Genomic DNA, 26,031 nt, shown 5'->3' on the forward strand with positions numbered 1-26,031 from the left:
TTCTGAGCACTAACCAGAGGGGAGCAAAGGCAGAAGAGGGGCATACCCTTCTCTCGTGTCATGGGCTTCCCAGATGCAATTAGTGGGCCACTGTGTGAAACAGGTTGCTGGACTAAATCAGTCTTTGACCTGATCAGCAGGACTTTCCTTATGTTCTTATTAGCAGTACCAAAAGGAACTGAATCCAATAGAGTGAATGCAACCTATCAAGAATAGGTTACATACCACCTCTTTGGGCAGACAAAACACCCACCAAGAGTGGTGCTTTCATCAGGATTGATCCTCATTCTATTGGCCCTAAGTCAGTCCACTGATCCCAAGCATTGTTAAATGGGAAAGATGCATGGAGAGCAGGTTCAAGATGTTACACTGCCTATGCTGAAGTCCAAAAAAAGATCAACTCTAAACTATCTTGAAACATTACAGGATGCCATAGGAGACATCTCAGATCAAATACTATTCACATTTGCTTCTAAGAATAATATAGCCCATACCAATGCTGTGCTCTTTGGCCAGTTAAATCAATTGAGGATGTATGTGTTGGCATGCACAAAGCATGGAAAGCAGTGGCCATTTCAGAGGGCAAGTGAAATGCTATGTTGGCATAGCTTCGATCACATTTCTAGCCCACTTTACAAAGACAAGGTTGCTTCAGTCCAGTCTACTGCTACTAGGTCTAACAACTCAGCCCACAATATGCAACAGTTACCCTGTACATGCCTGATCTCGTCTGATCTCAGAAGCTAAGCAGGGTCAGGCCTGGTTAGTACTTGGATGGGAGACTGCCTGGGAATACCAGGTGCTGTAGGCTTATACCATAGTCTTTCGAGACTGAAGGTTGCCAACCAACCAACAATATTCAAAAAACAAAATCATAGCAACATCCAGTCTAACAAAAAGAAAACCTTCACAGTTTTATATGTAAAATATTTCCAAGATGATGAATAAAATGTACTAATCTCCTTATGATAATCCTTGATTATTTGATTGCGTGCTTCTGGGAGCAGCTTGAAAAAGGCAGCCAACAGAGTTCACCATGCTAATTAATTTTTAAATTATTCCTTGTTGCATAGCCATAATGCAGATTTTATTTGGCACCGTCTACCTGTGGCAGAATCTCTCATGCCCACACTGTGTAAAATTATGCTGAATCCACAAAGGGGTGAACCTGTACAATTTTGTTCCAGAATTACATTGTTGTGAGATGGGACTAACAATTGCCACCTCTTGAAAAAGCATAGCAGTCAAAAATGATGGAAAATATGTTGCTATTCAACCCACACTTTATATATAGGTCACATTTTATATGGTCCAGTGCAATTTGATTCATTTACTGACTTTCAGTTCACCACAGATAGCCTATTCTGCTAGACATGTCCCTCTTGGCTAAACTCTGATCACTAATCCCAGAAAATCTGTTTTAAACAAACAAACAAACAATCTTCATTAGATTATAATGTTTTTGATTTTTTTTGTCTTGTCTTTGTCAGACTTCAACACAGAGTAAAGACAAAATATATCACATCTTTCATGGTGCTTTTAAGATAGTTTTTTTGTTTCAAATTCCAACAAAGAACTGTCGTCTGCTACATAATATATTGTCAGTTTGCTGACAGTTTGATAGCAAGTCTGAATATCCTGTGAATGAAAGCTCACTCCAAAATCTGGCTAGCCTTTAATATTATATTCCATGTTTCTTGATTCAGAAAATCATCAGATGTGTTGGCAAAGATAAGATGACTAACCTCTTTAATTTTCACTGAAACAATGTTTAGCTGAGCAGTCACAGTGCTGGTATTGGTTGAAAGAGCACTCAATTTTTTCCCCCCAGAGAAAGATGAACTAAATTCACTGTACTTGATAAACTATACTATGCATCAATATGGGCATATAGTACAAGACCATTTGCAACAACAAGAATTTGTCAAGAATTTGTTACATTTGATAAAGAGCTCTGTGATCACAACTCTTAATACAGTTTCATATCATGGAAAGCCTGCATCATTGATTCATACAGCTATTCTGGACACAAAGTCAACTTGGAGCACGCAGTGGCTGTTGCTGATATCTCTCCTGCATCTCTTTAGGCTGTGAGCCCTCTTGGGATAGGAAACCATTTATTGATTTAGAGCCCAATCCTGTGGTCTGCACCACGCCTCCGCGGCACGGACAAGAGTTGCAAACGCGCCGTAAGGCATATTTGCAGGGCTTACTGCCAGGCTCCCGCCGGAGCTGGCTCAGCTCTAGCCAGCACTGAGCCAGCGTGAGGTGGGCGCCTGCGTTCCCCAGCTCAGCAGTCTCTGTGACCGCCGGGCTGCAGAACTGGAAACGGGGGCTTGGTCAGGGGGCGGTATTCCGGGAGGGGGAAGCATGGTCGAGGGCGTGGGAGGGGTGTTCCCGGGGCGGGGGAGAGGCGGGTCCACAGAGCCGAGCTCCGCAGGATCCAGGGCACTCGGGCAGGGCTGCTCACCCTACACAAGCGCCTTTACTTTAGCACCAACCAAAGAGTCACCACTAAAGTGAGTAGTCCCATTGCGGGACTGCTTCCCTTACTCTGGGGAAGGGGACAAACATCCCCTTCTCCCGAGGGGCCTCCTGTGGTAGCGCAGGAGGCTCTGGATCCAGCGGGAGCCCTTTGTGGAGCCACTGGGTCCCACATCTCCGGGCAGCTTAGGATTGGGCTGTTATTCTGCTAAGTAAACTGCATTGTGAACTACTTTTGTTGAAAAACATTATATAAATGTTCTTAAAAATAGCAACTTACTCCCAGGTAAGTTTGTATAGGATTGCAGTCCAACTTGATTACAGCCAGTGGCGTAGCTAAGGGGGTGCAGGGGGTAGCAGTTGCACCGGGCATCAAGCTTTAGGGGGCAACAAGCTGAGCTTGACACTTGTGATCAAAATTGGGAAAATCCTGGTATGTATGAATAATACCATCATGTTATATATCATTGGAAAGGTAATTTAATGCAGAATACAATGAAACAAACAGCATTGGAATATCTGTATTCTATCAAACATTATGGCCAATTAACCATGAAATGAAAACAACTGCCTTATGGAACAAAAAATTGATTTTCTTAACTCAAAACTGACCTATGAAACTCATTGTTCTTAGAGGCAATGACATGTTATCACGATACAGCATGAAACCAATAAGGTGTTAATATGAGTTCACATATTTCTCATTTCATTTCATTTCCATTCAGTTACCCCTGCTAACTGGGCAAGAAGGCACTTTTTCAAGTGGTTCCCTCTTATATTTAGCAAGGAGAGAATAATCATCCCTCTTCACCCCAGCACAGTGTCTCTTACCAATAAGGGGTATACTTTTTATTTATTAATTAAATTTGATTTTGTCTGGGGGGGGGCTACAAATCTACTTTGACCCCAGGTAGCAGATATATGCCTTAGCTATACCACTGACTGGGGGGAGACAGCAGAGCAAGTGGATGGCGAGCTGCTTGGGTGAGGAGGTGGGTTCCTCCCAATTTTCACTTTCTAAAAAGCCCGGGCATGATGTTACTTCCTGTTGTGAAATCACTTCTGGGGCAACATTTTGAGCTTGACACCAGGCTATAGGATCATTAGCTGTGCCACTGATTATAGCTCTGGAGTACTTGTGACAGAGTCAGTTTGTACTTTAAAATGAATTCAAGTATTTGGGCCACTCCCTAGAGCGGGGTGGCCCACCTTCAACTTTAGGGATCCTGGACCTTTAACAATTGTATAGAAGAGGGAATTTCAGCAGGTGCAGCTTCTTATCTTACAGATGACAGGCTGCACCTGTTGAAATATCCTCCTCTACACAATTGTTAAAGGGCCAGGAGCCCTAAAGTTGAAAGGCTGGCCACCCCTGCTCTAGAGAGAATATACGTAGAAGCTGGCCATCACTGCTTCTTGTTCAGGTGCTTTCTCTCATTAGTACCTATTCTAACTTTTCGATTGTGCTTCCTTTGAGTTATCCACATTTTTTTTGTCAGCTGCTTGACAGACTATGTTGCTGCATTTAAAACACTTTCACTTCCTTCTTTTTATCTTAAGGTGGCAGTTTCAAATTGCTCTCTTGATAACTTTTATGTTTTCTATGCATTTGGTGTCAATGTTTCCATTAGTTTCATCATACATACTCAACGTATTTAAAATATGTTGTGGCTTTGGTATTGGAAGGAATAGGTATGGGGGGAACCCAAATATTTCCTCATGCACATAGTCTAAATAAGTGGTTCCCAAACTGGTGGTTTTCAGGGGAACCAGAAATGGGCCATTCCCCCTTAAGGGGAGTGGCCCAGGATTGGGTACCCCAATGGCACCACAGTGCCATAAGGACCCAGGGAGATTTTACTATACCTGGGGTATCCTGAAGCCTCCTGAAGGGTCCTGGAGGTTTGCGGCCCCCTCTGCAACCCTCCATGCGGCTGCACTGAGCTTTGATCTGCAATTTGTGACTGTGGAAACTGGACGTGAGCTCCGATTGCAGATCAGAGCTCCATGGAGCCAAGTGCAGGGTCACAGAGAGGGTTGCAAATCTCCAGTGCCCTCCAGGAGGTTTCAGGATGCCCCCCCGCTATAGTAAAATGTCCCTGGGTTCCTATGGCGCTGCAATAGCTGTGGCACTGTTGGGGCCACCCCTCCCCCAGCGTCCAGCCCACCCCAACAACTCACAGCATTCCCAACTCCCTCAGAGGAGTTAGGGAACCACTGTTCTAGCTGCATTCATGGCACTGTATGCACAACAGAATATCATTTCCTGTTTGAGAAATGTCATGGAGAAGGCTACATTTTTCAGAGTTAGGCAGTCTGAATACATTAGTGAGCAATCAAATATAACTATTTTCATTTTTATTAATTGACTATGTGAACTTTTTACATATCAAGCACAATTTTTAAAACGACATCTATAGCAATACGTACCAAAATATTTAATAGCTCAAACAGCACAGCTACCTACATATAGCCACTTTTATCACAGGACAGATTGCCCTTGTTGATCTGAGTACTTAAATATAGATTGCTTCATGTATTATAGAAAAGATAGATCTTTACATTTCCACCATTTCCATAATCTTTGAAAAGTCATCCATTTGTTTGAAAACACATGGTAAACATGTGCCCAGCAATCTTAGGCAATCATGGCTCCGGGGACCCTGTTTACTTGGCATTTGCCAGATGCACAAATTATCTTCAAATGTTACAGAAAATATGTGGTTGACCCCAGGTGGAAATTCACTATTTCAATAACTGCAAGAAATTAGTTCCTAATTATCTGTATGTTTTCATATATGACTAGAAAAAAATGTGTTTCAGAGCACTTTGGAAACATTCAGCATAATTCAAATAATGTTATCATTGGCCAAAAACTGAAAATGTGCAGAAGGAGAAAATGGAAAACATCTTGAATATCCCATATGAAAACTGTTGCAAAAAAAAAAAAAAATCATGGCACAGAACATGGCTTTAGAAATTAGTTTCATTAAGCACAGCTAAAAGGAAGTAATGTATATGTATATTTTATCTTTGTAATGATAACAAAATTGAAATGCAAGAGATGCTTGCACTGAACTTAAGAATGCACCACTGGAACAATCAGGATATATGGACACTTTTATCATTATCTTAAATACTTTCAATAAGTAGTTTTAAAAAAACAAAGCATTGTGCCTATTTTACCAGAATACTGAATCCTGCAGTGCAGTAGAAGCATTCTGGAGGTCTCCTTGCAGAGGGGCCACAGCCCCAATTGGTCCACTCAAATTTGCACCAGCTCAATCGCTGTCAGTCTCTGAGACTCGTGCCAGGCTCTCAGGCTCAGAAGGGGAGATAGGATCCAGTGGCAGCCTCTGCCACCATCCTTGCCCTCCTTCCAGGCCCAATCTGCCTCCCACCTACCCCCCACCCAGTTTTGCCCCTCTCTGCCTTTATCTTCACCCTCCCCTCACCCAGAAACGCCTCCCTCCCGCCTGACGGGGAGCTTACCAACTGTGGCTCCAGCTGCTCCGCCTGCTGTCACAGAGGCCAAATGCTGAGTGGTATGAGATCCACAGCAGCACTTCTCCCCTCCCAGCCGTCACAAACATACCATAAGGCAGCGCTGCCAGGCTGGTGGATCAGGCCATACATTTTCTTAAACATTAGGGCTTAATTCTGCCCCCATTGACCTGACAACACTTACTGTGAAAGCTGCACATACATTAGTTTCCTTTATTTAGTTTCCTTTAGTTTCCTTTACACTGAATTAGATTTAGAAATGAACCAAAATGGCCTTTTTGACTTTACAGTTCTGTTTGTAGACCTTTCTTTCTGCAATTCTTTGGGGGATTCATAAACAGTGTTCCTCCAAGGCCTTTTACCTGCCCCTTTCTAAAACATTATTCAGAAGACAAAGTACTGAGCAAATGTCTTATAGACGTCAGTCGCATATGGACGTATTTGCAACTATCTGTAGGCCATTCTTTGATAAAGCATTCAAAAACACGTGAAGCATGTAGATACATTTTTTAAATATTTTAGACTGTTGATATATCCTTTTTCTTTTTTGTAACTGGTAGATTTATAAGGATCACATTTATGTATGTTTTTTCCTGTTGCACAAAATAAAATTATATATATAATTTTAAGATATATAATATATAGTTTTTCTTATATAAATAAGAATTAGGATAAAGTGGCATTTTGTGGCATCATCAAAAGGCTAATTTGGAGCAAGGACCACTGTCCTTGATAGGAATGGGTGGCTGACTCTGCAGTCACTATGATTCACAATTGGCTGGGAATGTGATTCTAATCTACCCCATTGAAAAAGGCAGGTTTTCAAAATGTTGCTAACAAAATGCAGCTGAGAGGGGCATAACAATCAAATGTACAAAGATTAATTACTTCTTTTTGTCTTCTTGCTTTATTATAGCCTTACTGTATTGTATTGTGATATTTAAATATATATTATAAACCGCCTTGTGTGCCCCATTGTGGGAGGAAAGGTAGGGCAGAAATAGTTTAAATTTGAGGGGCTTTCAAGAAATATTTTAGGATTCCTGAAGCCCCCATTTTACACCAACATTTTTTTTAAATTAATAACTATTGCACAAGAACCAGCTACAGCACTATGACTGTAAAGCATCAGCGCTTTGGTTTATTCACAACTGGTTGGAAGAGACAGGGATCAAACAATTTCATCATCTCAGAGCTCTGACCAAACAGGCAATGACTAATTTGTGCCTAATAATGCCAACTCACAATAACCAACTCACACTGTTTCATCTTTCTTTCCCTTGCGCCATACCACCTTTACTCTTAGCCTTGAGCTTAGCCCAGGAAACTAAATGCCAAATGAAAAGTAGTTTTCAAAGAGGTAAAAGAGTGCTCTTCCATTCATTTTATTCAGCCTCAAAGTACGAGTAGATAAGGAAGATTCTGTCTCCCTAATCTCAGGTAATCAGTTGCACATCAATTCATCTCCTGCAAAGTCTGCAGCACTGCAGAAGATTTTGAGTGTATGTTTAAGGTCATATTCCCAATTTGAACTAGTCAGGTCTGTTTAGATGATTGCACACAGAAGACATTCAGCATTTTCCTATAGTTGTACATTTCAGGATAAATTCTTTTTTTAAAATGATAGTCAAGTTGTCTTCCCATAACCTTGCTAGTTAATAATCTTGCCACTCATCACAGAACCCCTGACAAAGTTCTGTAGAAGTTTAAGGTTCACTAGAACCTAGCTGAACACGATTACTAGATCACTTTAATTTCCAGTTCAACAATAGGAAAATGGAAGGTGAGTCATGATGCTTTGGCCATGATTTCCAGAGAGCACACAGATTTAAAACAAAACAAAATATGTCCATGGGAATTTAATCCAGATTCCTGGTGTTATTCTTAGTCTCTATCACAACAAGAATATCATTTCACTTTTAAGTTTCAAAAGTTGATGAAACTTACCACCCAATCCCATCCTTCCCCCCCCCCCCTCGCCCCACTATAGCATGCAGGCTATAGACAAAAGAATGATTGGGAGGCTTGGGAGAGGCATGGAAATATTTTTCCTTATCCCTGCATAAGCCCCTCAATCACCTATGGGGTATCCTCAGACCTGCACAAGCTACATAGCTGTTGTAAGTCTAAGGAGAGAAAAAGGGCATGTCAGGAGGCTCCTAAGGGGACAGCAACCCTGCATATATTACTCATGTCATGATAATCCCTTTCAGCCTCTGATATGCTTCCCAACTTTCCCCTGGTCCTCCCAGGAACACCCTTCCCCACCCACAGAGCTCCCACCCACCAACATGCCAGGACCAACTGAATCTTACCCAGCTGCTGCCATGTGTGGATGCTACTTCTCTTCTCTAGTGGCAGCCCAGAAGTGTGCAGGTACATGCATAATCAGAACAGCATCTACAACACTGTAAAGTACATTCTGCTGCCACCAGTTCTGGCAGTGGACCCAGCCCATAGGATTGAGCTGTTATGTTTTTAAGCCTCACAAAACACAGTGGTTATTCAAAAGCTTGAATAATGTCAAATAAAATATAGCTTTGTAAAAGCCAGTGAGCATTCCACAACACAATATAATAATGCATAATACATGGGCTATAATCAGTATTTGCACAAGTACAGAGAGGACATTAAGAAAAAAAATCTGTTAGAACACATTTGTTAAGTCATGTAGATTTGATCAATTTGTCAGACAGTTTTATGATGTGTTGAAGAAAATATGAAGACTGCAATTGCAAAGAAGGGAGGGGAAGACAATATCTACCCAGTAATTTCAGCAGCAGGTGTTTGATAGAACTAATTAAACTATCAGAACACTGTTCTATATACTGATTTTTATTTTTTGATTCAGTTAAAACCTTGCAATATTAAATCTGCTCCCCACCTTTTTGTAAGAACACATTAAGTCATTTTGTAAACAGCAGAATGAAATGGCTGCATAATAAAGGACAACATTCAGTAGTATACCCTATAATTTCAGTATCCTACCTAGAGAAAAAATTAAACTAAGGCTGAAATTTTATATACCCTTATCTGGGATTAAGTAACTCTGATTACAGTAGGATTTACTTCTGAGTAAACATATATAGAATTGAGTGATCACACACACGCACGTGTAATGAAACTGACCATGTTGGTAGCCTGAAACTGTACTTCTTGGTATACAATTCATAGTGATTTGGGTTCTTCACATATTTCCATGGGGTCTTGTCATGACATGTGGCTTTAAGGAACGGTCTGCATAGGCATCAATAGCAGGTTTAATCACAGGACCCTTCCACATGACTCCATCCAAAAAATCTCAAATGGATAAAACTGATCAGGAAAAAATTCAGCAAAATAAACTAACAAAACTAAAGTGTGTGCCTGTGTGTGTGAGAAAAATTTTAAATTATGCAGTATTTAGAACAATTTGTTTTTTTAAGAATATGAACTCTGTTCATTTTTGTCTAACAGCTCAAACAACATTTCAGGTAAATGGCATTAATAAGAAAATAACTGAGGTGGAAAGAAATTGATGCTAATTAATGTGGTTCTATTTCCTCAGTGTCCCACTGGGTGAAAAAGACAGGTAGGGAATACAAAGCAGTCTTGAAGGTTTTATCCAACTGATCAATAATGGAAAGTGGCAGGAGCAAGAAGTGGTTTGTAGCAAACATTTTCAAGAGAGGGGAGGAATATACTAATAAAAGCACTGAAAAAGAACAAGACTTGTGCAAGCTAACAGGATGGACTTAAAAGTTCTCAGTGGGCCCCTAGTCTCTAATGTGATTGACAGCTCAATCCTATGCTAGCCTTATGCTGGTGGATCTCGCAATCCATCAGCATAAAGCTGGGGCAGTTGACTCTGTTCTGTGGCTTGCTCTAATGACATTGGAACCAGTAAGCCCCACACTGGCAGCTGCGAGCCAAGAACCTCAGCTGAAGCAGGTAAGTCAGTAGCGGAGGCGATTTGGGGGAGAATAAGGGTGGGGAGCAGGCCAGGCCATGGGTGGGATAGGGAGGATCACAGCAGTACTGGAGCCACCAGGATCTATCGCCCCTTTCCCAGTCCAGACCTGCTCCCTGATTCTGTTCAGACCTACGCCAGCTAAAGAGCTGGCATAGGTCCAAAGAACTCCACTGGAGACCGGGAGGCTGATGGAAAGGTAAATAAAAAAGACTTTAATTTACCTCTTCTGGGCTGCCTAGTTTCCCCCTCCCCCGAAGCCCATAACATGCACAGTGCTATCTGTTGGCGGCACTAGATAGCCTGGACTGGCAGAAGAGGGGATGGAATTGAGCTCTGAGGCATGCACAAAATGTGAACATACGACAGTCTCCCCTGCGATGGCAAAAGGAACTCTGGGGTATGCTCTCATTGTACACAGTATTTCTAACATGATTACTAATACTAGAGTTTGAAAACATTTTAACATCTAACCAACAACATTCAGGGCATGAAGTGTATTTATTTCAAAACAGATGCAAATACTAGCACATCAAGATAAGCCACATCTGGACATGCTGAAATATTGTGTTTTCTGAGTTCCATTGCCATTTTACACATTTATATCACATCTGGAATGTATTGGAGGAAGAAGTCATAGCAGTCAGTAGCAGTCAGAAACATATATCTGTACTTGGAAAATTCTAGCTGTTTTTAATAGAGAAGTCCACCAAGTTCACTCATTATGATCTCTTAGAAAGAAAATAAAAGTACTCTTTATTATCTCAACAGCAGTCCCAGACAGGAAGTAAATACAGAAGATGCATGAAGGACATGGTGGTAGACCAATACATAGCACAGATTGACTTGATAGATCATAAGTCATGCAGCCTTGCATCAAGTAATCTCTGTTTGAAATTCAACAGCATAAATTGAATCACCACATTTAATGTAGTGCTGCTCCTATTATCACCGCCACTACCACCACAACAGTCTATAACATATCCAAAAATGGAATACATTACCGTGTAATTAAACAGCAGTCATGTATTATGCTGTCTTCCACAAACATGCCATTCTCATCATCAGTTTCAACAAGGTGGCCATCATGGTACCAATGCACTTGTGTTGTGTTATCAAGGTATGTTGCTGTACACTGAAATGGCAAGCGATCACCATGAAAAACCACCTGCCTCTGTGATGGTATCAGTTCAAAAAGGGGTAACTCCAAAGGTCCACCTGTAGATAGAAGGTTAAGAAAAAAATATGCTTATTCCATTGATAATAACAGAAAAATGTCTATCAGCTTAAGAAAAGATTTAGCAGCATTGAATTCAGGAAAGTGATTTTGTTTAATTTATTTTAATGCTAAGAGATAACTAGTTTTCAAAACACAAGCTATGATATTTATACCCGCTTGCAATCGCTTGCTATCTTCATTGTGCACCTTCAAGTAGAGCTCTGTACAGGGGTTTACAAATATAGTTGCCAATGATGGCCGGAAGTGAACACAAATCTCTTTCTGGTGATTGCCTGACCCTGAAAACCCAGCACAAAGAGAAAGAACTCTCCCCTTCCTCAAATTCTTCTTACACTGCAAGCAACTTGGAAGACAATATCTGTTCATAGTAGAACATAGGTATTTCAGTCTTCCCCTACATTATCTGGTTTTGTATATTATAGAAACATGTTTGTTTTTGAATATTATTGGTCCACCAAAAAGTTTAACCTAAAGTATTTTGGATTCTGGATTATTTATTCAATTTTGTTCATTAATATTTCTCCTGATGATTACACATAAGAACACCCCCACTGGATCAGGCCATAGGCCCATCTAGTCCAGCTTCCTGTATCTCACAGCGGCCCACCAAATGCCCCAGGGAGCACACCAGATAAACAGCCCAATCCTATCCCCACCAGCAGCACTGATGGGCCAAAAGGTGTGTACTGCATTCTATGTTGGGGGAGGGCAAACGAAAGGCAAACGGGAAGTAAAATAATTTTTACTTTCCTCTGCATAAGCCCTGGGACTGCCTACATGTCTCCTTGGGCATACATCACTTATGTTTGGTGGCATATGATCAAATAGGGAAATAGCCCCTCTTGCCTTCATCACACCCCCAGCCCTTCCAGAGTTCTGTCTTTCCCCTGCTCTGTTCCATGCTCCTTGCTGACTTGCCATCTTTGGCAGGCACTCCTGTCCAGGCCGCCACATGTGGGACCAAAAGTGGGCTCTCCAGTGACAGTCCAGAAGTACACGGTTTCGTATGCTGCTGGAATGCCTTTTGGATTGCAAGCTTAGAGACTCAGATGTCAAAAAAAGTGTTCTTAGGTTCCAAAGATTGTATAGATGGATAATGATCAAATAAAAATATCCTGTCTGTATCCTTTCCCTCCCCCACTCTTCTTTCTGTCTTTCCTTCTTATATTTTATATTCTGAAACAAACACAGCTGTTACAACATTAGACATAAATTTGTATAGCATTATTTTCTCTGGGAATGAAGCATTTGCAGCTCAAATCGGACTAATATTGACAAGTAATTTTACTTCATATTTAGCTACACTGATCACAATATCCTACATTAAAACACACACACGGAGCCCAATTCCCAAGGTTTGTATCTTTATTTTTTGTGAGGACAATAATTATATTTATCTAAACTCTGATCCTTTTGCACAGCTATATTATCCTTAATTTCTCTGCACATCAAAGCAATGTTTAATCTTCCAAGTTCAGACTACAGTGCAAAATATGACTAAAATATGCAACTTGTCCCTCAAAATGGCCACAGTGCCAGAGGATTGGAGGATAGCAAATGTCACGACAATCTTTAAAATGGGAGAGAGGGGAGACCCGGGAAACTATAGGCTGGTCAGCCTAACATCTATACCGGGTAAGATGGTGGAATGCCTCATCAAAGATAGAATCTCCAAACACATAGACATAGACCAACAAGTCTTGCTGAGGGAGAATCAGCATGGCTTCTGTAAAGGTAAGTCTTGCCTCACAAACCTTTTAGAATTCTTTGAAAAGGTCAACAGGCATGTGGATGCGGGAGAACCTGTGGACATTATATATCTGGACTTTCAGAAGGTGTTCAACACAGTCCCTCACCAAAGGCTACTGAAAAAACTCCACAGTCAGGGAATTAGAAGGCAGGTCCTCTCCTGGGTTGAAACCTGGTTGAAGACCAGGAAACAGAGAGTGGGTGTCAATGGGCAATTTTCACAATGGAGAGAGATGAAAAGCGGTGTGCCCCAAGGATCTGTCCTGGGACCAGTGCTCTTCAACATCTTCATAAATGACTTGGAGACAGGGTTGTGCAGTGAGGTGGCTAAGTTTGCAGACGACACCAAACTTTTCCGAGTGGTGAAGACCAGAAGTGATTGTGAGGTGCTCCAGAAGGATCTCTCTAAACTGGCAGAATGGGCAGAAAAATGGCAGGTGCATTTCAATGTAAGTCATGCACATTGGGGCAAAAAAATCAAAACTTCACATATAGGCTGATGTGACAGATCAGGAGAGAGATCTTGGGGTGGTGGTGGACAAGTCGATGAAAGTGTTGACCCAATGTGCGGCAGCAGTAAAGAAGGCCAATTCTATGCTTGGGATCATTAAAAAAGGTATTGAGAACAAAACAGCTAATATTATAATGCCGTTGTACAAATCTATGGTAAGGCCACACCTGGAGTATTGTGTCCAGTTCTGGTCGCCACATCTCAAAAAGGATATAGTGGAAATAGAAAAGGTGCAAAAGAGAGCAACTAAGATTATTGCTGCCTGGGGCACCTTCCTTATGAGGAAAGGCTACAGCGTTTGGGCCTCTTCAGCCTAGAAGAAAGACGCCTGAGGGGGGACATGATTGAGACATACCAAATTATGCATGGGAAGGATAAAGTGGATAGAGAGATGCTCTTTACACTCTCACATAACACCAGAACCAGGGGACATCCACTAAAATTGAGTGTTGGGAGAGTTAGGACAAACAAAAGGAAATATTTCTTTACTCAGCGTGTGGCTGGTCTGTGGAACTCCTTACCACAGGATGTGGTGACAGCCTGGATGCCTTTAAAAGGGGATTGGACAGGGATGCCTTTAAAAGGGGATTTTCTGGAGGAAAAATCCATTACGGGTTACAAGCCATGATGTGTATGTGCAACCGCCTGATTTTAGAAATGGGCTATGTCAGATGCAAGGGAGGGCACCAGGATGCAGGACTCTTGTTATCTGGTGTGCTCCCTGGGGCATTTGGTGGGGCACTGTGAGATACAGGAAGCTGGACTAGATGGGCCTATGGCCTGATCCAGTGGGGCTGTTCTTATGTAGTGGAAACATCTGGACATCTGAACATCTGGACATCTGGGCAGGAGGTCTGGTCTAGAGGGTAGAGCCTCCATTTGCCTGAAGATTAACATCCACAAGGTCGCCAGTTCGAGGCCACCGGCACCTTGCGACCTTGAAGCAGCTGGCAAGCTGCAGCTGAGCTGTTCCATCTGCTCGGAGCGTGGGAGGATGGAGGCCAGAATGTTAAACCAGATCGGAGTGTAACAGCTTGAATGTGGTGGTTCTTGAAAGAGAGAACCTTCTTTCAATTTGTAAAAATCCCTGCGTGGATTTAATAAGCCTGCCTGTGTAAACCGCCTTGAATAAAGTCTTGAATAAAGACCAAGAAAAGCGGTATATAAATACTGTATATTATATATATTATTATTATCTCATCAGGGTTGTAGAGTGGAATGAGTTCTCTGATAGAATTATGAATTGACAACTTTCCATATTGGCTTGGTCACATTTAAATGGGCAATAGTTAATAGAATTTAAGTCCACTGTTGAAGGTAATGAGCATGATTCATGGCACCACTTGGTACCTCATTCAGGTGCTTATTGGCATGTATAACAAACTGACTGACAAATATATTTCACCAGGATGACCTTTATAAAGAAGTTTGGGGCCAAATCAAACTTCTTAGGATATTTCTGCATGACCTAGAAGGTAGAAGTTTGATACACCCAGGATACAAGAAACTCTGTTTACTAGAATATTCTGAAAGGATAACACTTGCAAACTAACTCCCCTGTGTACACCCACGTTAGGTTCTAGTGGTCTATATGTATGTCAAAATGTATGTAGGTTAAACCAGCCAGTTCAAAACAGCTGGATTCTTGCCAGCCCAGCACAATTATACCTGTGCAAAAGCACCACCAACTGTACAAATCCAGTTTCACTGCCAAAACAATGTACTGGTTACTTTGTGCCTTCTGAAAGAGCTGGAGGAAGTAGTCAAACATCCATAACTAGAGATGAGAACTGGCAATGTACTCAGTGAAAAAAAATGGACTAGTATTTTGCATTGGATCTTCAGAAACTTCATTGTAATTTACTTGAGTAATGGAGATATATGCAGATTGTGGAAATGAAAGGTAATGCTAGAATTTCAAATGTACATCTTTGCCAGATACTACAGAAGTAAATAATATATGTATAAAAGAAAGCATCAACCATAATCCCACAACAAATGAGGCACATTTCAACCTTACACCCAATGTGCTGCCAAAATTAAATAAAATTCAAACAACCCCACCTCTGGAATTATAGATGCAGGCAACTCTAAACCGAAACAAACAATAGTTTTGTTTGGAGGGGGGACTTCAAAATCTTCTTTGAACCCAGGAGGAGATAGATGCTTTAGCTATGCCACTAGCTGGTGGAAGGCGGCAGAGCAAGTGGGTAGCAAGCTGCTGGGGGGGTGGGGAGGTGGATTTTCCTCTGGTTTTCACTTTTTTAAAAGCCCAAGAGTGACCACTTTCAGGGCATCATTTTGAGCTTGGCACCCGACTACACAATCATGAGCTATGTCACTGGTGCCCATAGGTATCAAAGCTTAGGTCTACTGAGTCTTTTTATAGGTGCTCCTGTACCTCTTTACAACTTTCCTGTACTTTTAAGAATGCAAATGGTGCTATCTTATTGGCCATTAACCAGGAATCTCAATGCATAATTCAGTCATTTGGCATTAGGCCTTCTAGCAAGCCTATCTCTAGTGTACAAGTATAGTTCATAGGCTGTGACAGAATGAATGTCAAAAATGGTTTAGCATTTACTTGCCACCTTAGTCCCTTAACTGCAATAAAATATAATGCCATTCAAAATCATTTTCATGTGGCAGATTAGAGTAAGTTATGAACAACTTCATGATACGCAACTTGAATAAACCTCACACTTCTAATTTAGATTTCCCTCGAAAACAAATGCACATGGCTTTGTTTACTGGTAGCTTCCTAGAGAGCTAACCATGTCAAGTGAGTTTATTTGTAATAGATCAGCATCACATTGGAAAATTAGCCATTCGTCCCAGAACATTCCTTGAAGCCAAAGAAGATGATTGATACGTTCACAGCAATCAGCTTATCATGAGAAATACATACGATGATATAGCTGAAGAAACATTGAGAGGGTATTTTTAAAAGAATCTCATATAAGTTCCAGAAGCACAGGGTCTTGCATAACAATGTCCCACATCATTGCAAGCAATGCAAGTGCAAGTCAATTCTGTTCACTTTGACTTTTAAGCTATTCTACATGTACAAACTATAGAAGCACAATCTGAGAAGGAAGAAGGCACTGCTTGGGGAACGTGACTCTCACATAATACTCATCCAGAGAACTCCTTGGAGGAATATTACAGTACTCTTCTCTGGTAGAGGAATGGGGCCATGCCGAACCTTCTGAGATTACCCCCCACCCAAAACAACAGAGGCAGGGCATGCCAGAAGCTTGGCTCGTCCCTAGCAAAGGGGCATCTCTGCCCAAGCCCTGCCCTGCTTCATACAGGAATAGCAGGGTTGAGCTCTGAGGGTTCAGCTCATAGCTACTTACAGATATAGTCATTTACAGTTTCCTTTTCTTCTTCCCTTTCCTCCACCCACCCCAACTGTTCCCATTTCCCTAGTTAGGACAGGGGATCTATGGTGACATATTCCTTAGCACCAGCTATGCTAGAGTGCAGAGCACCCAGCACGCCCAATTTCACTGACACTGTCATGGATCATTGGCGAGGCTTCACAGCACACAACTTTACAGCCACCGCAAAGAAGGGAGCACAAACCATCAGTCCCTGAGACTTCCCTGCTCTTTCTTAGGGCTGGAAGGGTTGACCCTTGAGGAGGTACATTCCTCTGCTTGGGTGTGCAAGAAAAAGTTTGGCACACTCATTCTCTGTTCTCCAGAACCAGCCTACCCTTCCCATGCTTTTCCCTTCAGGGCAAACCAGGATGGATAGAAAACAAAGCAGCTTAAGAACACACACACACACACACACACACACACACACACACACACACACACACACACACACAGAGCCTATCATGGTTCTGCATCATGTAGCAAAGCTGCCTTTGCAAACATCATCAGAAGTGACGCTTTTAATGCCTTATAAGTCATTAGGAAGTCTGGGGAAGCCCTCAGGGCTTCTTTAAATTCCATGTACAATAATGACATCATAATAGTGACAATCACAGCAAATTCTACGATCAGACAAACCACAATAAGATACTGTTAGAATCTAATCAGTTGACCTACAACCCAATTCCCTGCAATTCAGTGTGCAGTGATGGAGCACTGCTGGCACCAGTTCACCTGAATCCCACGTGGAGTTTTGGTCTCCAGATGTTGCAAGGTCGAGAGCAAAGTTCAAAAGCAAACTCAGTAGGCAAGAGTGGTGATCATCTGCAAGCTTTATTTTGTTGCCAGCAACGGGCTTCTCAGGGACTTCTGTCCAAATGAAGAGAGCAATGAGAGCCATGTGGGAACTCTCAAAGCCCTCAGAGAAAAAGCCCTGTTCTAGTGTGAGCCACTTGCTTATATTCAATTCTGGCTCCTTTGTTTGAGGAGTCTTACATTTCATTGGCTGGGGGTGTGACATCAGAGATGGAGGCCTTCTCAGGATTGGCCACAGATAATTTTATGTCTTTTGCTCTTATCTTTTGCTACTCTTTACTTATTTATTACTGGCCTTTGGTATGTCTTTGCTTATCTCTGGCCATTCCTCAATTATCTGACCCTGACACGTTTCAAACAGCCATCTGCTTATCTATTCAACATTCTTTCTGTCTGGTCTCATTAATCACTATGGGCTAACCTCTGTTTAAACTAAACCTCTTTGTTTTTAATTCTCTATCCCATGTGTAATTCCCTTTATGTGATCTGTATAGTGGTGTAATTTCATTTATTTAATACAGGACAAACTAAACTCTTACTGTAAATAAGGATTTTAAGAAACATTTCTCTTTATTTCAATTAAATCTAGCCCCTCCTGCCAGCTTTTAGCTCTGACAGAGGTTATTCATGAATGTTTGGCTTAATTAGGGGACTTTCCCTTATCTGTTCCTGTCCAGCTGTTTCTGCTGATGTCTGTATCTTGGAAAACTTTATTTTAATTAGCAACAGATTTACTGCCTTTGCCAAGGCCTTGTTCCTCATTAAAGTGTCTCTAATTGGGTGTTTTCTAAGCCTCATACTCTGATTTATGTTGCCTCTTGGTGCCAAGAGATATCTTCCTTCCTGGCTACTTCTTATCTGACTTTCCTGTATGTTGTAAATCTGTCTCTGAGTTGTAGTCTAATCTCTCTTTGAGTTGTAGAAGTCTCTAAATCTGTCACTTTGAGTCTACAGAGGAGATACAGAGTTAGGAATGTTTCGACTAAGATAAGAGTCTTATCTGTGAGATGTTGTTTTTCTCACATTCCAGGTCTATGAGTTGTCTGTGAGGCAGACCCTCTAATTAATTTCTTGCTAAGGTTGCATTTTGAATTACATCTGAGACTTAAGTCTTTTTAAATTTAACTTCCACTTATTCTGTGTATTTATGCTTTAATCAAATCATTCTGACAGCTAAAACTCATTCCTAAACTATTACATGTGTTAGTTACACTCTATAACTATTAACTATTAAAATATTGAAGAATATTTGGCATTTCTGTGATGCTCTGGTATGTTGTGTTGGTGTAATGCAGGGGTGCTCAATAGGTGGATCGCGATCTACCAGTAGATCGCAAGGCAACATGAGTAGATCGCGGAGTGCCGACCCCCCCCCTTCAGGTGCCTCTGGGAGGAAACGCCGGGAATAAGGTCCATTGTACTCAATGGGCTTACTCCCAGGTAAGTGTGGCTAGGATTGCAGCCTAATCCTAGGCATGTCTACTCAGGAGTAAGTCCTGTTATACTCAGTGGGGCTCAAGGTACACCAACATACATTGTACACATAAATGTTATATGTTATGATAGCGTGAACATTGTAAAAAAAAGCTCTGGTAGATCTCCGGGCCTTGCTGGGATTCAAAGTAGCTCTCGAGCCAAAAAAGTGTGAGCACCCCTGGTGTAATGCATATACAAGACTCTTTTGACATGAAACTTTCTAATAGCTCTTCCCAGTGCATATTTTGGTTTAAAAAGAGAAAGCCTGTTTGAATTATATTTTAAAAAGCCTTTCTTGCCATGGTTTAAGGAAGCTTGAATGCAAAAATCCCTTTTTCCTTTTTAATTCTCTGTTCACTTGTTTTGACATTCAAGCTTGGGAGTGTATTTTTGATTTAAAATGAAACTAATCTGTTCAGCTTAGTTTCATTTATCATACTACCAATTAGCCTCAGATGTAAATTCCAGCCTCACACTCCCTTTTTGAACCTTATCTGATGCTTTGACAGCTTTAGCTAGAAACATTCCTTGATTTACAGCCTCTCTGTTAAAACTGCTTGAGACTGAGAGAGGGCAAAATGGATTTTTGTAAACATTTGAACATTTTCCCTATTAAGCTGCTAAGCATATGAACATTTTTCCCTATTCCTTAAACATTATTTGTTTGTGAACTGCTAAATATATAAACATAACATTTTGTTTTAAACTAATTTAACTATAAACATCCATAAACATAATAGCTTATGGCTTTCATGGCCTTGCCTCACTGAGACTTCCTTAAGGTAAGGGGACATTTGTTCCCTTTCCTCTGAGTAAGCCTCTGCGCAAGCCCCTTACAGCTGGCACAAGTCCTTCTTGACCCTAGAAAGCGGATCAGGCCCGGGAAGAGCGTCAGGATTCAGTGTGTGGTACTGCCAAACCCACCCCCATCCAGGCCTGATCCACCCTCCTCCCTACCTCTGTCACCCATTCTGCCAACCCTTCCCCTGTTCTTCCCTCCTTCTACCCTCCACCATCCTGTTCCACCACCTATATGGCCTTACTTGCTCCAGTGAGTCTTTGGCCATTCAATGGTGTGCAAGAGGCCACTACAGGCGCCCTGGCAATGGCTTCGCAGGGTGCACTGGCAGAGGTTGTTTTGTGACTGCTATAAAGTAGCACCCTCTGGTTCAGCATACATTACGCTGATGCCCAGCCAGTATAGGATTAGACTGCTAATTAAGTTGACGATAGGTTGACCTTAGGTTGGACTGCTAATTAAGTTGACCTTAGGTCTTAGGCAGGAGTTCTGGTCTAGAGGGTAGAGCCTCCATTTGCCTGAAGATAACATCCGAAGGTCGCCAGTTCGAGGCCACCAGCACCATGAATGGTGAGACCTTGAAGCAGCTGACAAGCCAAGCCAAGTTATTCCACCTGGTCTTTGGTGTGAGCGAAGAAGCGTCTTGGCTGCCCTTCAAGTGAGAGATGAAGAAGCTGCTTGTCAACCTGCGTGGGAAGAATCTGGAGGCCAGAAAGTGATACCAGACCACAAAAGATCCATCTGAAATGTTGTGCGGTTCTTGAAAGATAGAACCTTTCTTCAATTGTAAAAATCCCTAAGGGGATCTAGAACAGCCTGCCCGTGTAAACCGCCTTGCATTAAAGTCTGAGGAGAAATCTGACGACCAAGGAAGGTGGTATATAAATACCTGTATTATTATTATTATTATTCATAAACTGTTTTACCAAAAAGGTGATTGCTTTACACAGAATGCATATTTTCTGCTGAACTCAGGTGTTCTCATCTGTGAAAACATATCATGGCACAAGGCAGCGAACTACTAGAGCATGAAATATCACATTAATATTTTATAAGCTTAATTAAATAGCTTGCATGACACATACAGTTCTACTATCACTCCATACACATCCTACTGTGAATTCATTTTGCCATTCACACAATTGGTCTTAGTTTCTCTACCTGGTGATAAGCCAACAGCCTTGGAAACCAGCCAAAGATCAGAGGTGAGCTAAAACATACATTGTTCTTTTCAGATTTTCTAGATTAAAGATGGCAAACGAAGCCTCTGTTTGCAGCTCACATCAAACAAGGAATAGACGATCTTTCAACATCAAGTGTGCCAGGAGTCAGTAACAGTGTGAGTAAACATACACATGGCTGGAAGCTGGAGGCGCTACTATCTGTCTATTAATTTCCAGGACAGCCTTTTGATCTTCTAAACTCCATTCAGAACGCTATTTGTTCTGTTTTGGTAAAAGTGACAGCACATTGTGAACATCTATTTTTTAAGAGTTTCAGGCCCTTATTAATTAAAACATTTAGACAACACAGATGGTGAATTAAAAATGTGTTTTCTGGGTCTGGGGAAAAAAGACATTTGGGAGCTTTCGTTTTTAATTTGTCTTCTGCCGATAGCATTGATTCTCTGCAACCCTGCATCTCAAAATTATCATTGACTCCCTGAGGGCTACTTTTTGAATAAGCTTGGAATCACTTGGATTTTATGATTCAATAATTTGGTTGTACCTCAGTATAGTCCATGCCAGTTACATTTGTTCATTAATTTATACTTTTAAAATAACGTACTTTAGGAGGGGTTTATCTACAGCATCTATAGGATCACATCGCTCGGGGGGCTGCAGGGACTGGGATGCACTCACCAGTCCTTGCAGCAGCGTCCTGGGGATGCAGAGAGCCCTGTGCGAGTGCCTGCAGGGCTCCCCAGCCTTCCAAAAGTGAAAGTGGAGCGATTGCGCTCCATCTCTGCAAGTGGAGTGCAATCGCTTCACTTTCACTTTTGGGAGGCTGGAGAGCCCTGCAGGCACTCGCACAGGGCTCTCTGCACCCCCAGGACGCTGCTGCAAGGACTGGTGAGTGCATCCCATTCCCTGCAGCCCCATTAGCAACACGATCCTGGGGATCACGTCACTGCCCCCTCCCTGCCCCCGCCGCTTAAGGGAGCAGAGCCCAGGGCCTTCAGGCTGAGGTGTCATGATGCCCCAATTTGAAAACCACAAAGGGATGAGGGAAGTGTTACATGAACTGGTGGGTAACAACCCCCCAGTTTGAGAACCACTGCTATACAAGATTAGGCTGTAATGCGGAAGAGTTTACTACAGGACATTTCTGTTGTAGAATGGCTGCCAAAACATGCAACAGCACTGCAACTCCACTGACAGATCCTGCTGTTTCTGCTGGACCAGGTAAGGTAATGGTGGAGCGAGGGAAGGGCAGAATGAGAGGAGGGTGTGACTGAAGTGGGAGGGGGTGCATTCTGTTGTGTGTGACTTGAGCCTGTATTCTGTTCTCCTCCCAACCTGCCCCCTTCTGTCCTCGGATTTGTGCAAATTCAACAGCTGGAACAAGTCCGAGGATACCCATCAGCAACTGAGAGGCCTACCCATAGGTAAGGGAAAATATTTTACCTTAACTCTCCCAAGCCTCCGGATCAACCCATCCCATAGGATGCAAAGCAAGACTCTTTGCTGCGGCTGCATCAGCTGGGGGGGGGGGAGAATAGGTTTGGGCTCTTAGTCTCAGCTAAAGAAAAACAGATTCTCTCACCAATGTGCCACAGGTTCATTATGCCTTGAGTTCCATTCCACCTGTTTTCCAGCACAAGAAGAGAACTTCAAAATGTTTTGATTTTATGCAACAAAATATATTCACTGCTTTGAGATTTCTAAATACACAGAGATATATAAAAAATTAAAAATGAGAGAGGGGGAGAGAGAGAGAGAGAGAGAGAGAATGGGGGCTAGCTGTCTATAGGGTACACTAGCACTCCCGTGCATGAGTGCACAACAAAACTCTTGGAAAAATTACTGTTTCCTAATCTTTTTAGAAAAATAATATTTATGCCTTGGAGTGTGGATATCCTAGAAATACTATTTCAGTGAACCTTAGATTCTAACATTACACACTCTGCTCTCATAAACATTCCTGGTAACATGGAATTCTTAAGTCTAGAGACAAAATTCAGCAGAAGAGAATATAACTAGGGTGCATAGTTTCCACAACCTTCCAAACTTAAAACAAAACAAGCTGCCATCTGGAAGGCAAAATCAAGACCCATCTATACCTATTTACATACTCAACCTCTTTTAAATAATCCCCAATGCTCCCTCCTCTGTCAGCACTAAGCTACAATTGCTATGCAGTACCACAGGAGCCATGGATAGGAACATGAATCCTAAGGTTTAAACTATCAATACAGTAATTAAACCTTTCTTCTTGCTATCTTGCTCGGTAGAAAGTTCTTTTGTGTCTCCTGAAAGCCATGCCATTTACATTAAATTGCTTCAGAAATGCCCATTATGTAATGTTATAATCAGGATTAGCAAGATGAAAAGATACAGCGCTCTTGCCCTTAAACTGTACTAAAGCAAACATTTATTTGTACACATGAAATGCAATGTCAACATATAAAATGCCAAGAAGAAATTGGAACTGTAAAATGAAATGTAAAGCTATGACATATTTGTTGCTATAGGTTCATGTTAATGCACTCAGAAAGAGCTAAGATATAAAACGTTAAGTATCAAGAAATATTATGCAGATTGTCAATTTATTCTTAAAAGAGGAGTATGAATGGACTCAAGATAACAGGAAATTCTGTATTTAGGACTGAAAATTTATACATGCTTCCATATGAGCGACCTCATACAGCATATAGCTAATAATCCAACTACCGTTGCATTTTAAAACCTATCCTATAAATTTTCATTAATATTTATATACTGCAGTGTTTTTCAACAAAAAGTAGCTCACAAAGCACAATAGTTCCTTGCCCCCAAAGGGCTCACAGTCTTACAAAGAGGTGCAGAAGAGACACCAGCAACAGCAGTGGTGGACCCGGGGCGAGGCATGGGGTGCAAATGCCCCAGGTACCCGGAATTTAGGCACCCAGCGGCAGCACCGCAATCCACCCTCTGCCACTGGCTTTTAACGTGGCTGGGAACCGCGCTGACAGTGGCTGCACTCCTGCAGCCACTGTCAACATGGTTCTGTGCCTATCCGAGGGTGGTCCTCTTCTCCTCGCCTTTCTTTAAAGGGGAGGAAAGGAGGGCTGCCCTCATAATGGCCAAGGAGCCCGCCCGGCAGGAAGTGGCGCATGTCTCCTCTGATTTCGGAGGAGAACGCGCTGCTTCAAGCTCCAAAGGAGCCATTTGCACCACTTGTAGCAGCGCGGAAGGCTCCTTCAGAGTTTTTCATGCTGATGGAAGGCACCCAGGAGGTGGGTAGCGCTCACCTCCTGGGCGCCTTCCAGTGGAGTGAAAAAGCTCCATTGGAGCCTTCTGTGCTGCTAGAAGTGGCACAAATGGCTCCTTCAGAGTCTGGACTGCCTCCTTCCTCCCCCCTTTATTCAAAGGGAGAACAGAGGAGGGGGGTGCGCTAGTGGTAATTGCAGTGATAACGTCACCCCAATTATTTCTGGGTTGGGAGGATATTGGCCCCTGGCAGGAAAACCTCCAGGACTGCCACTGTGCAAAAGACGGTGGAAAAGACACCATTCTGGGGTGGGGTGTATGGGATTAAAGTGAGCACTAATCTAGCTGTAACATGGAACACTTTCCTTGTTAATTGGTCCGCTGAATCTCGTGGGGGATCTTTGGTTTCCAGGTCTCCTTTGGTCTCCTCAAGGTAAGGGAACATTTGTGAACCTCAGAAAACCATGTGACAATATAAAGGAGGGGGAACATGAGCCAGAAAAGGAAAACACAGGAGAGTAGGTGGCCCTTTTAGGATCAGTCATGTATTGCTAAATTTTAGTCTAATATCCATATGTAGCCAATGAAATGTACTTATTTTTGATATTAAGACAAACAAGGGATATACCTGCATGTTCCAGATATACAGTACATGGAAATACTCTGTGACAGACTGGGAGATCAGTGTTGAACTAGAGGTTTATGGTTACCTTATCATGCTAGAGGTTAAGATATAATTTTCCTCCAAGAACCCATATAAAGGGGTGATGTAGACACAACCTGGCTTTCCACAAGTCATAGTTTGTAATCAGAAGTATATGTCGGGTATGCATACTGACTTTCCCTCGCTATTCCCCTATAGCAGTGATGGCTAACCTTTTAGAGACAGAGTGCCCAAACTGCAACCCAAAACCCACTTTTTTATCACAAAGTGCCAACACGGCAATTTAACTTGAATATTGTGGTTTTAGTTTAGAAAAACAACTCATACATTAACATCTTTTACCCACTATTACTTGTAGCCCTTAATGAACTTTTCCTCTAGAAATTTGTCCAATCCCTTCTTAAAGGCATCTAGGCAAGTTGTCATCACTGCTTCCTGTGGCAAAGAGTTCCACAGACTAATTACATGCTGGGTAAAGAACTATTGTCAGGTGGCTGCAAGACCATGCCACTGCTCATTTTCTCAAACAAGAAAATATATATTTTTAAAAAGCCCCACCCACAGAAGCGGGCTCTAAGGCTGCAGTCCCAGCCACTCTTTCCTAGGAGTAAGCCTCATCGACTCTAATGCGGCTTACTTTTGAGTAGACACCCACAGCAGTAGCTCCAAGGCTGCAATCCCAGGCACTCTTTCCTGGGAGTAAGCTTCATCCCCTGTAATGGGGCTTACTTCTGAGTAGACATGCACAGGAGCAGACTCCAAGGTTGCAATCCCAGGCACCCTTTCCTCGGAATAAACCTTATCCACTGTAATGGGGTTTACTACTGAGTAGACACCCACAGCAGTAGCTCCAAGGCTGCAATCCCAGGCACTCTTTCCTGGGAGTAAGCCTCATCGACTCTAATGGGGCTTACTTCTGAGCAGACACGCACAGGAGCAGACTCCAATCCAAGCTTGCAGAACGCGCAAAATTGAAAACGGAAACAAATGTGGGGCAGGTGGGGGCGAAGGGAGAGGAGTGCAGTGAGCACAGGGGGCGGAGGG

The 26,031-nt window shown here is 42.2% G+C and overlaps 1 protein-coding gene and 1 pseudogene across 1 annotated transcript in view; one reads left to right on the top strand and one right to left on the bottom strand.

Moving 5' to 3' along the window:
• The window catches only part of ADGRA1 (adhesion G protein-coupled receptor A1), a 391,892-nt gene that overhangs the window by 199,755 nt on the left and 166,106 nt on the right, over window positions 1–26,031 (bottom strand). The window contains exon 7 of the mRNA XM_066621619.1: window positions 10,942–11,155. Coding sequence (XP_066477716.1) covers window positions 10,942–11,155 — 214 coding nt within the window. The remainder of the gene's footprint in view (window positions 1–10,941; window positions 11,156–26,031) is intronic.
• On the top strand, window positions 695–811 carry LOC136647180 (5S ribosomal RNA; annotated as a pseudogene).

The sequence above is a fragment of the Tiliqua scincoides genome, chromosome 3 (assembly GCF_035046505.1).
Source record: "Tiliqua scincoides isolate rTilSci1 chromosome 3, rTilSci1.hap2, whole genome shotgun sequence".
Classification (NCBI taxonomy): domain Eukaryota; kingdom Metazoa; phylum Chordata; class Lepidosauria; order Squamata; family Scincidae; genus Tiliqua; species Tiliqua scincoides.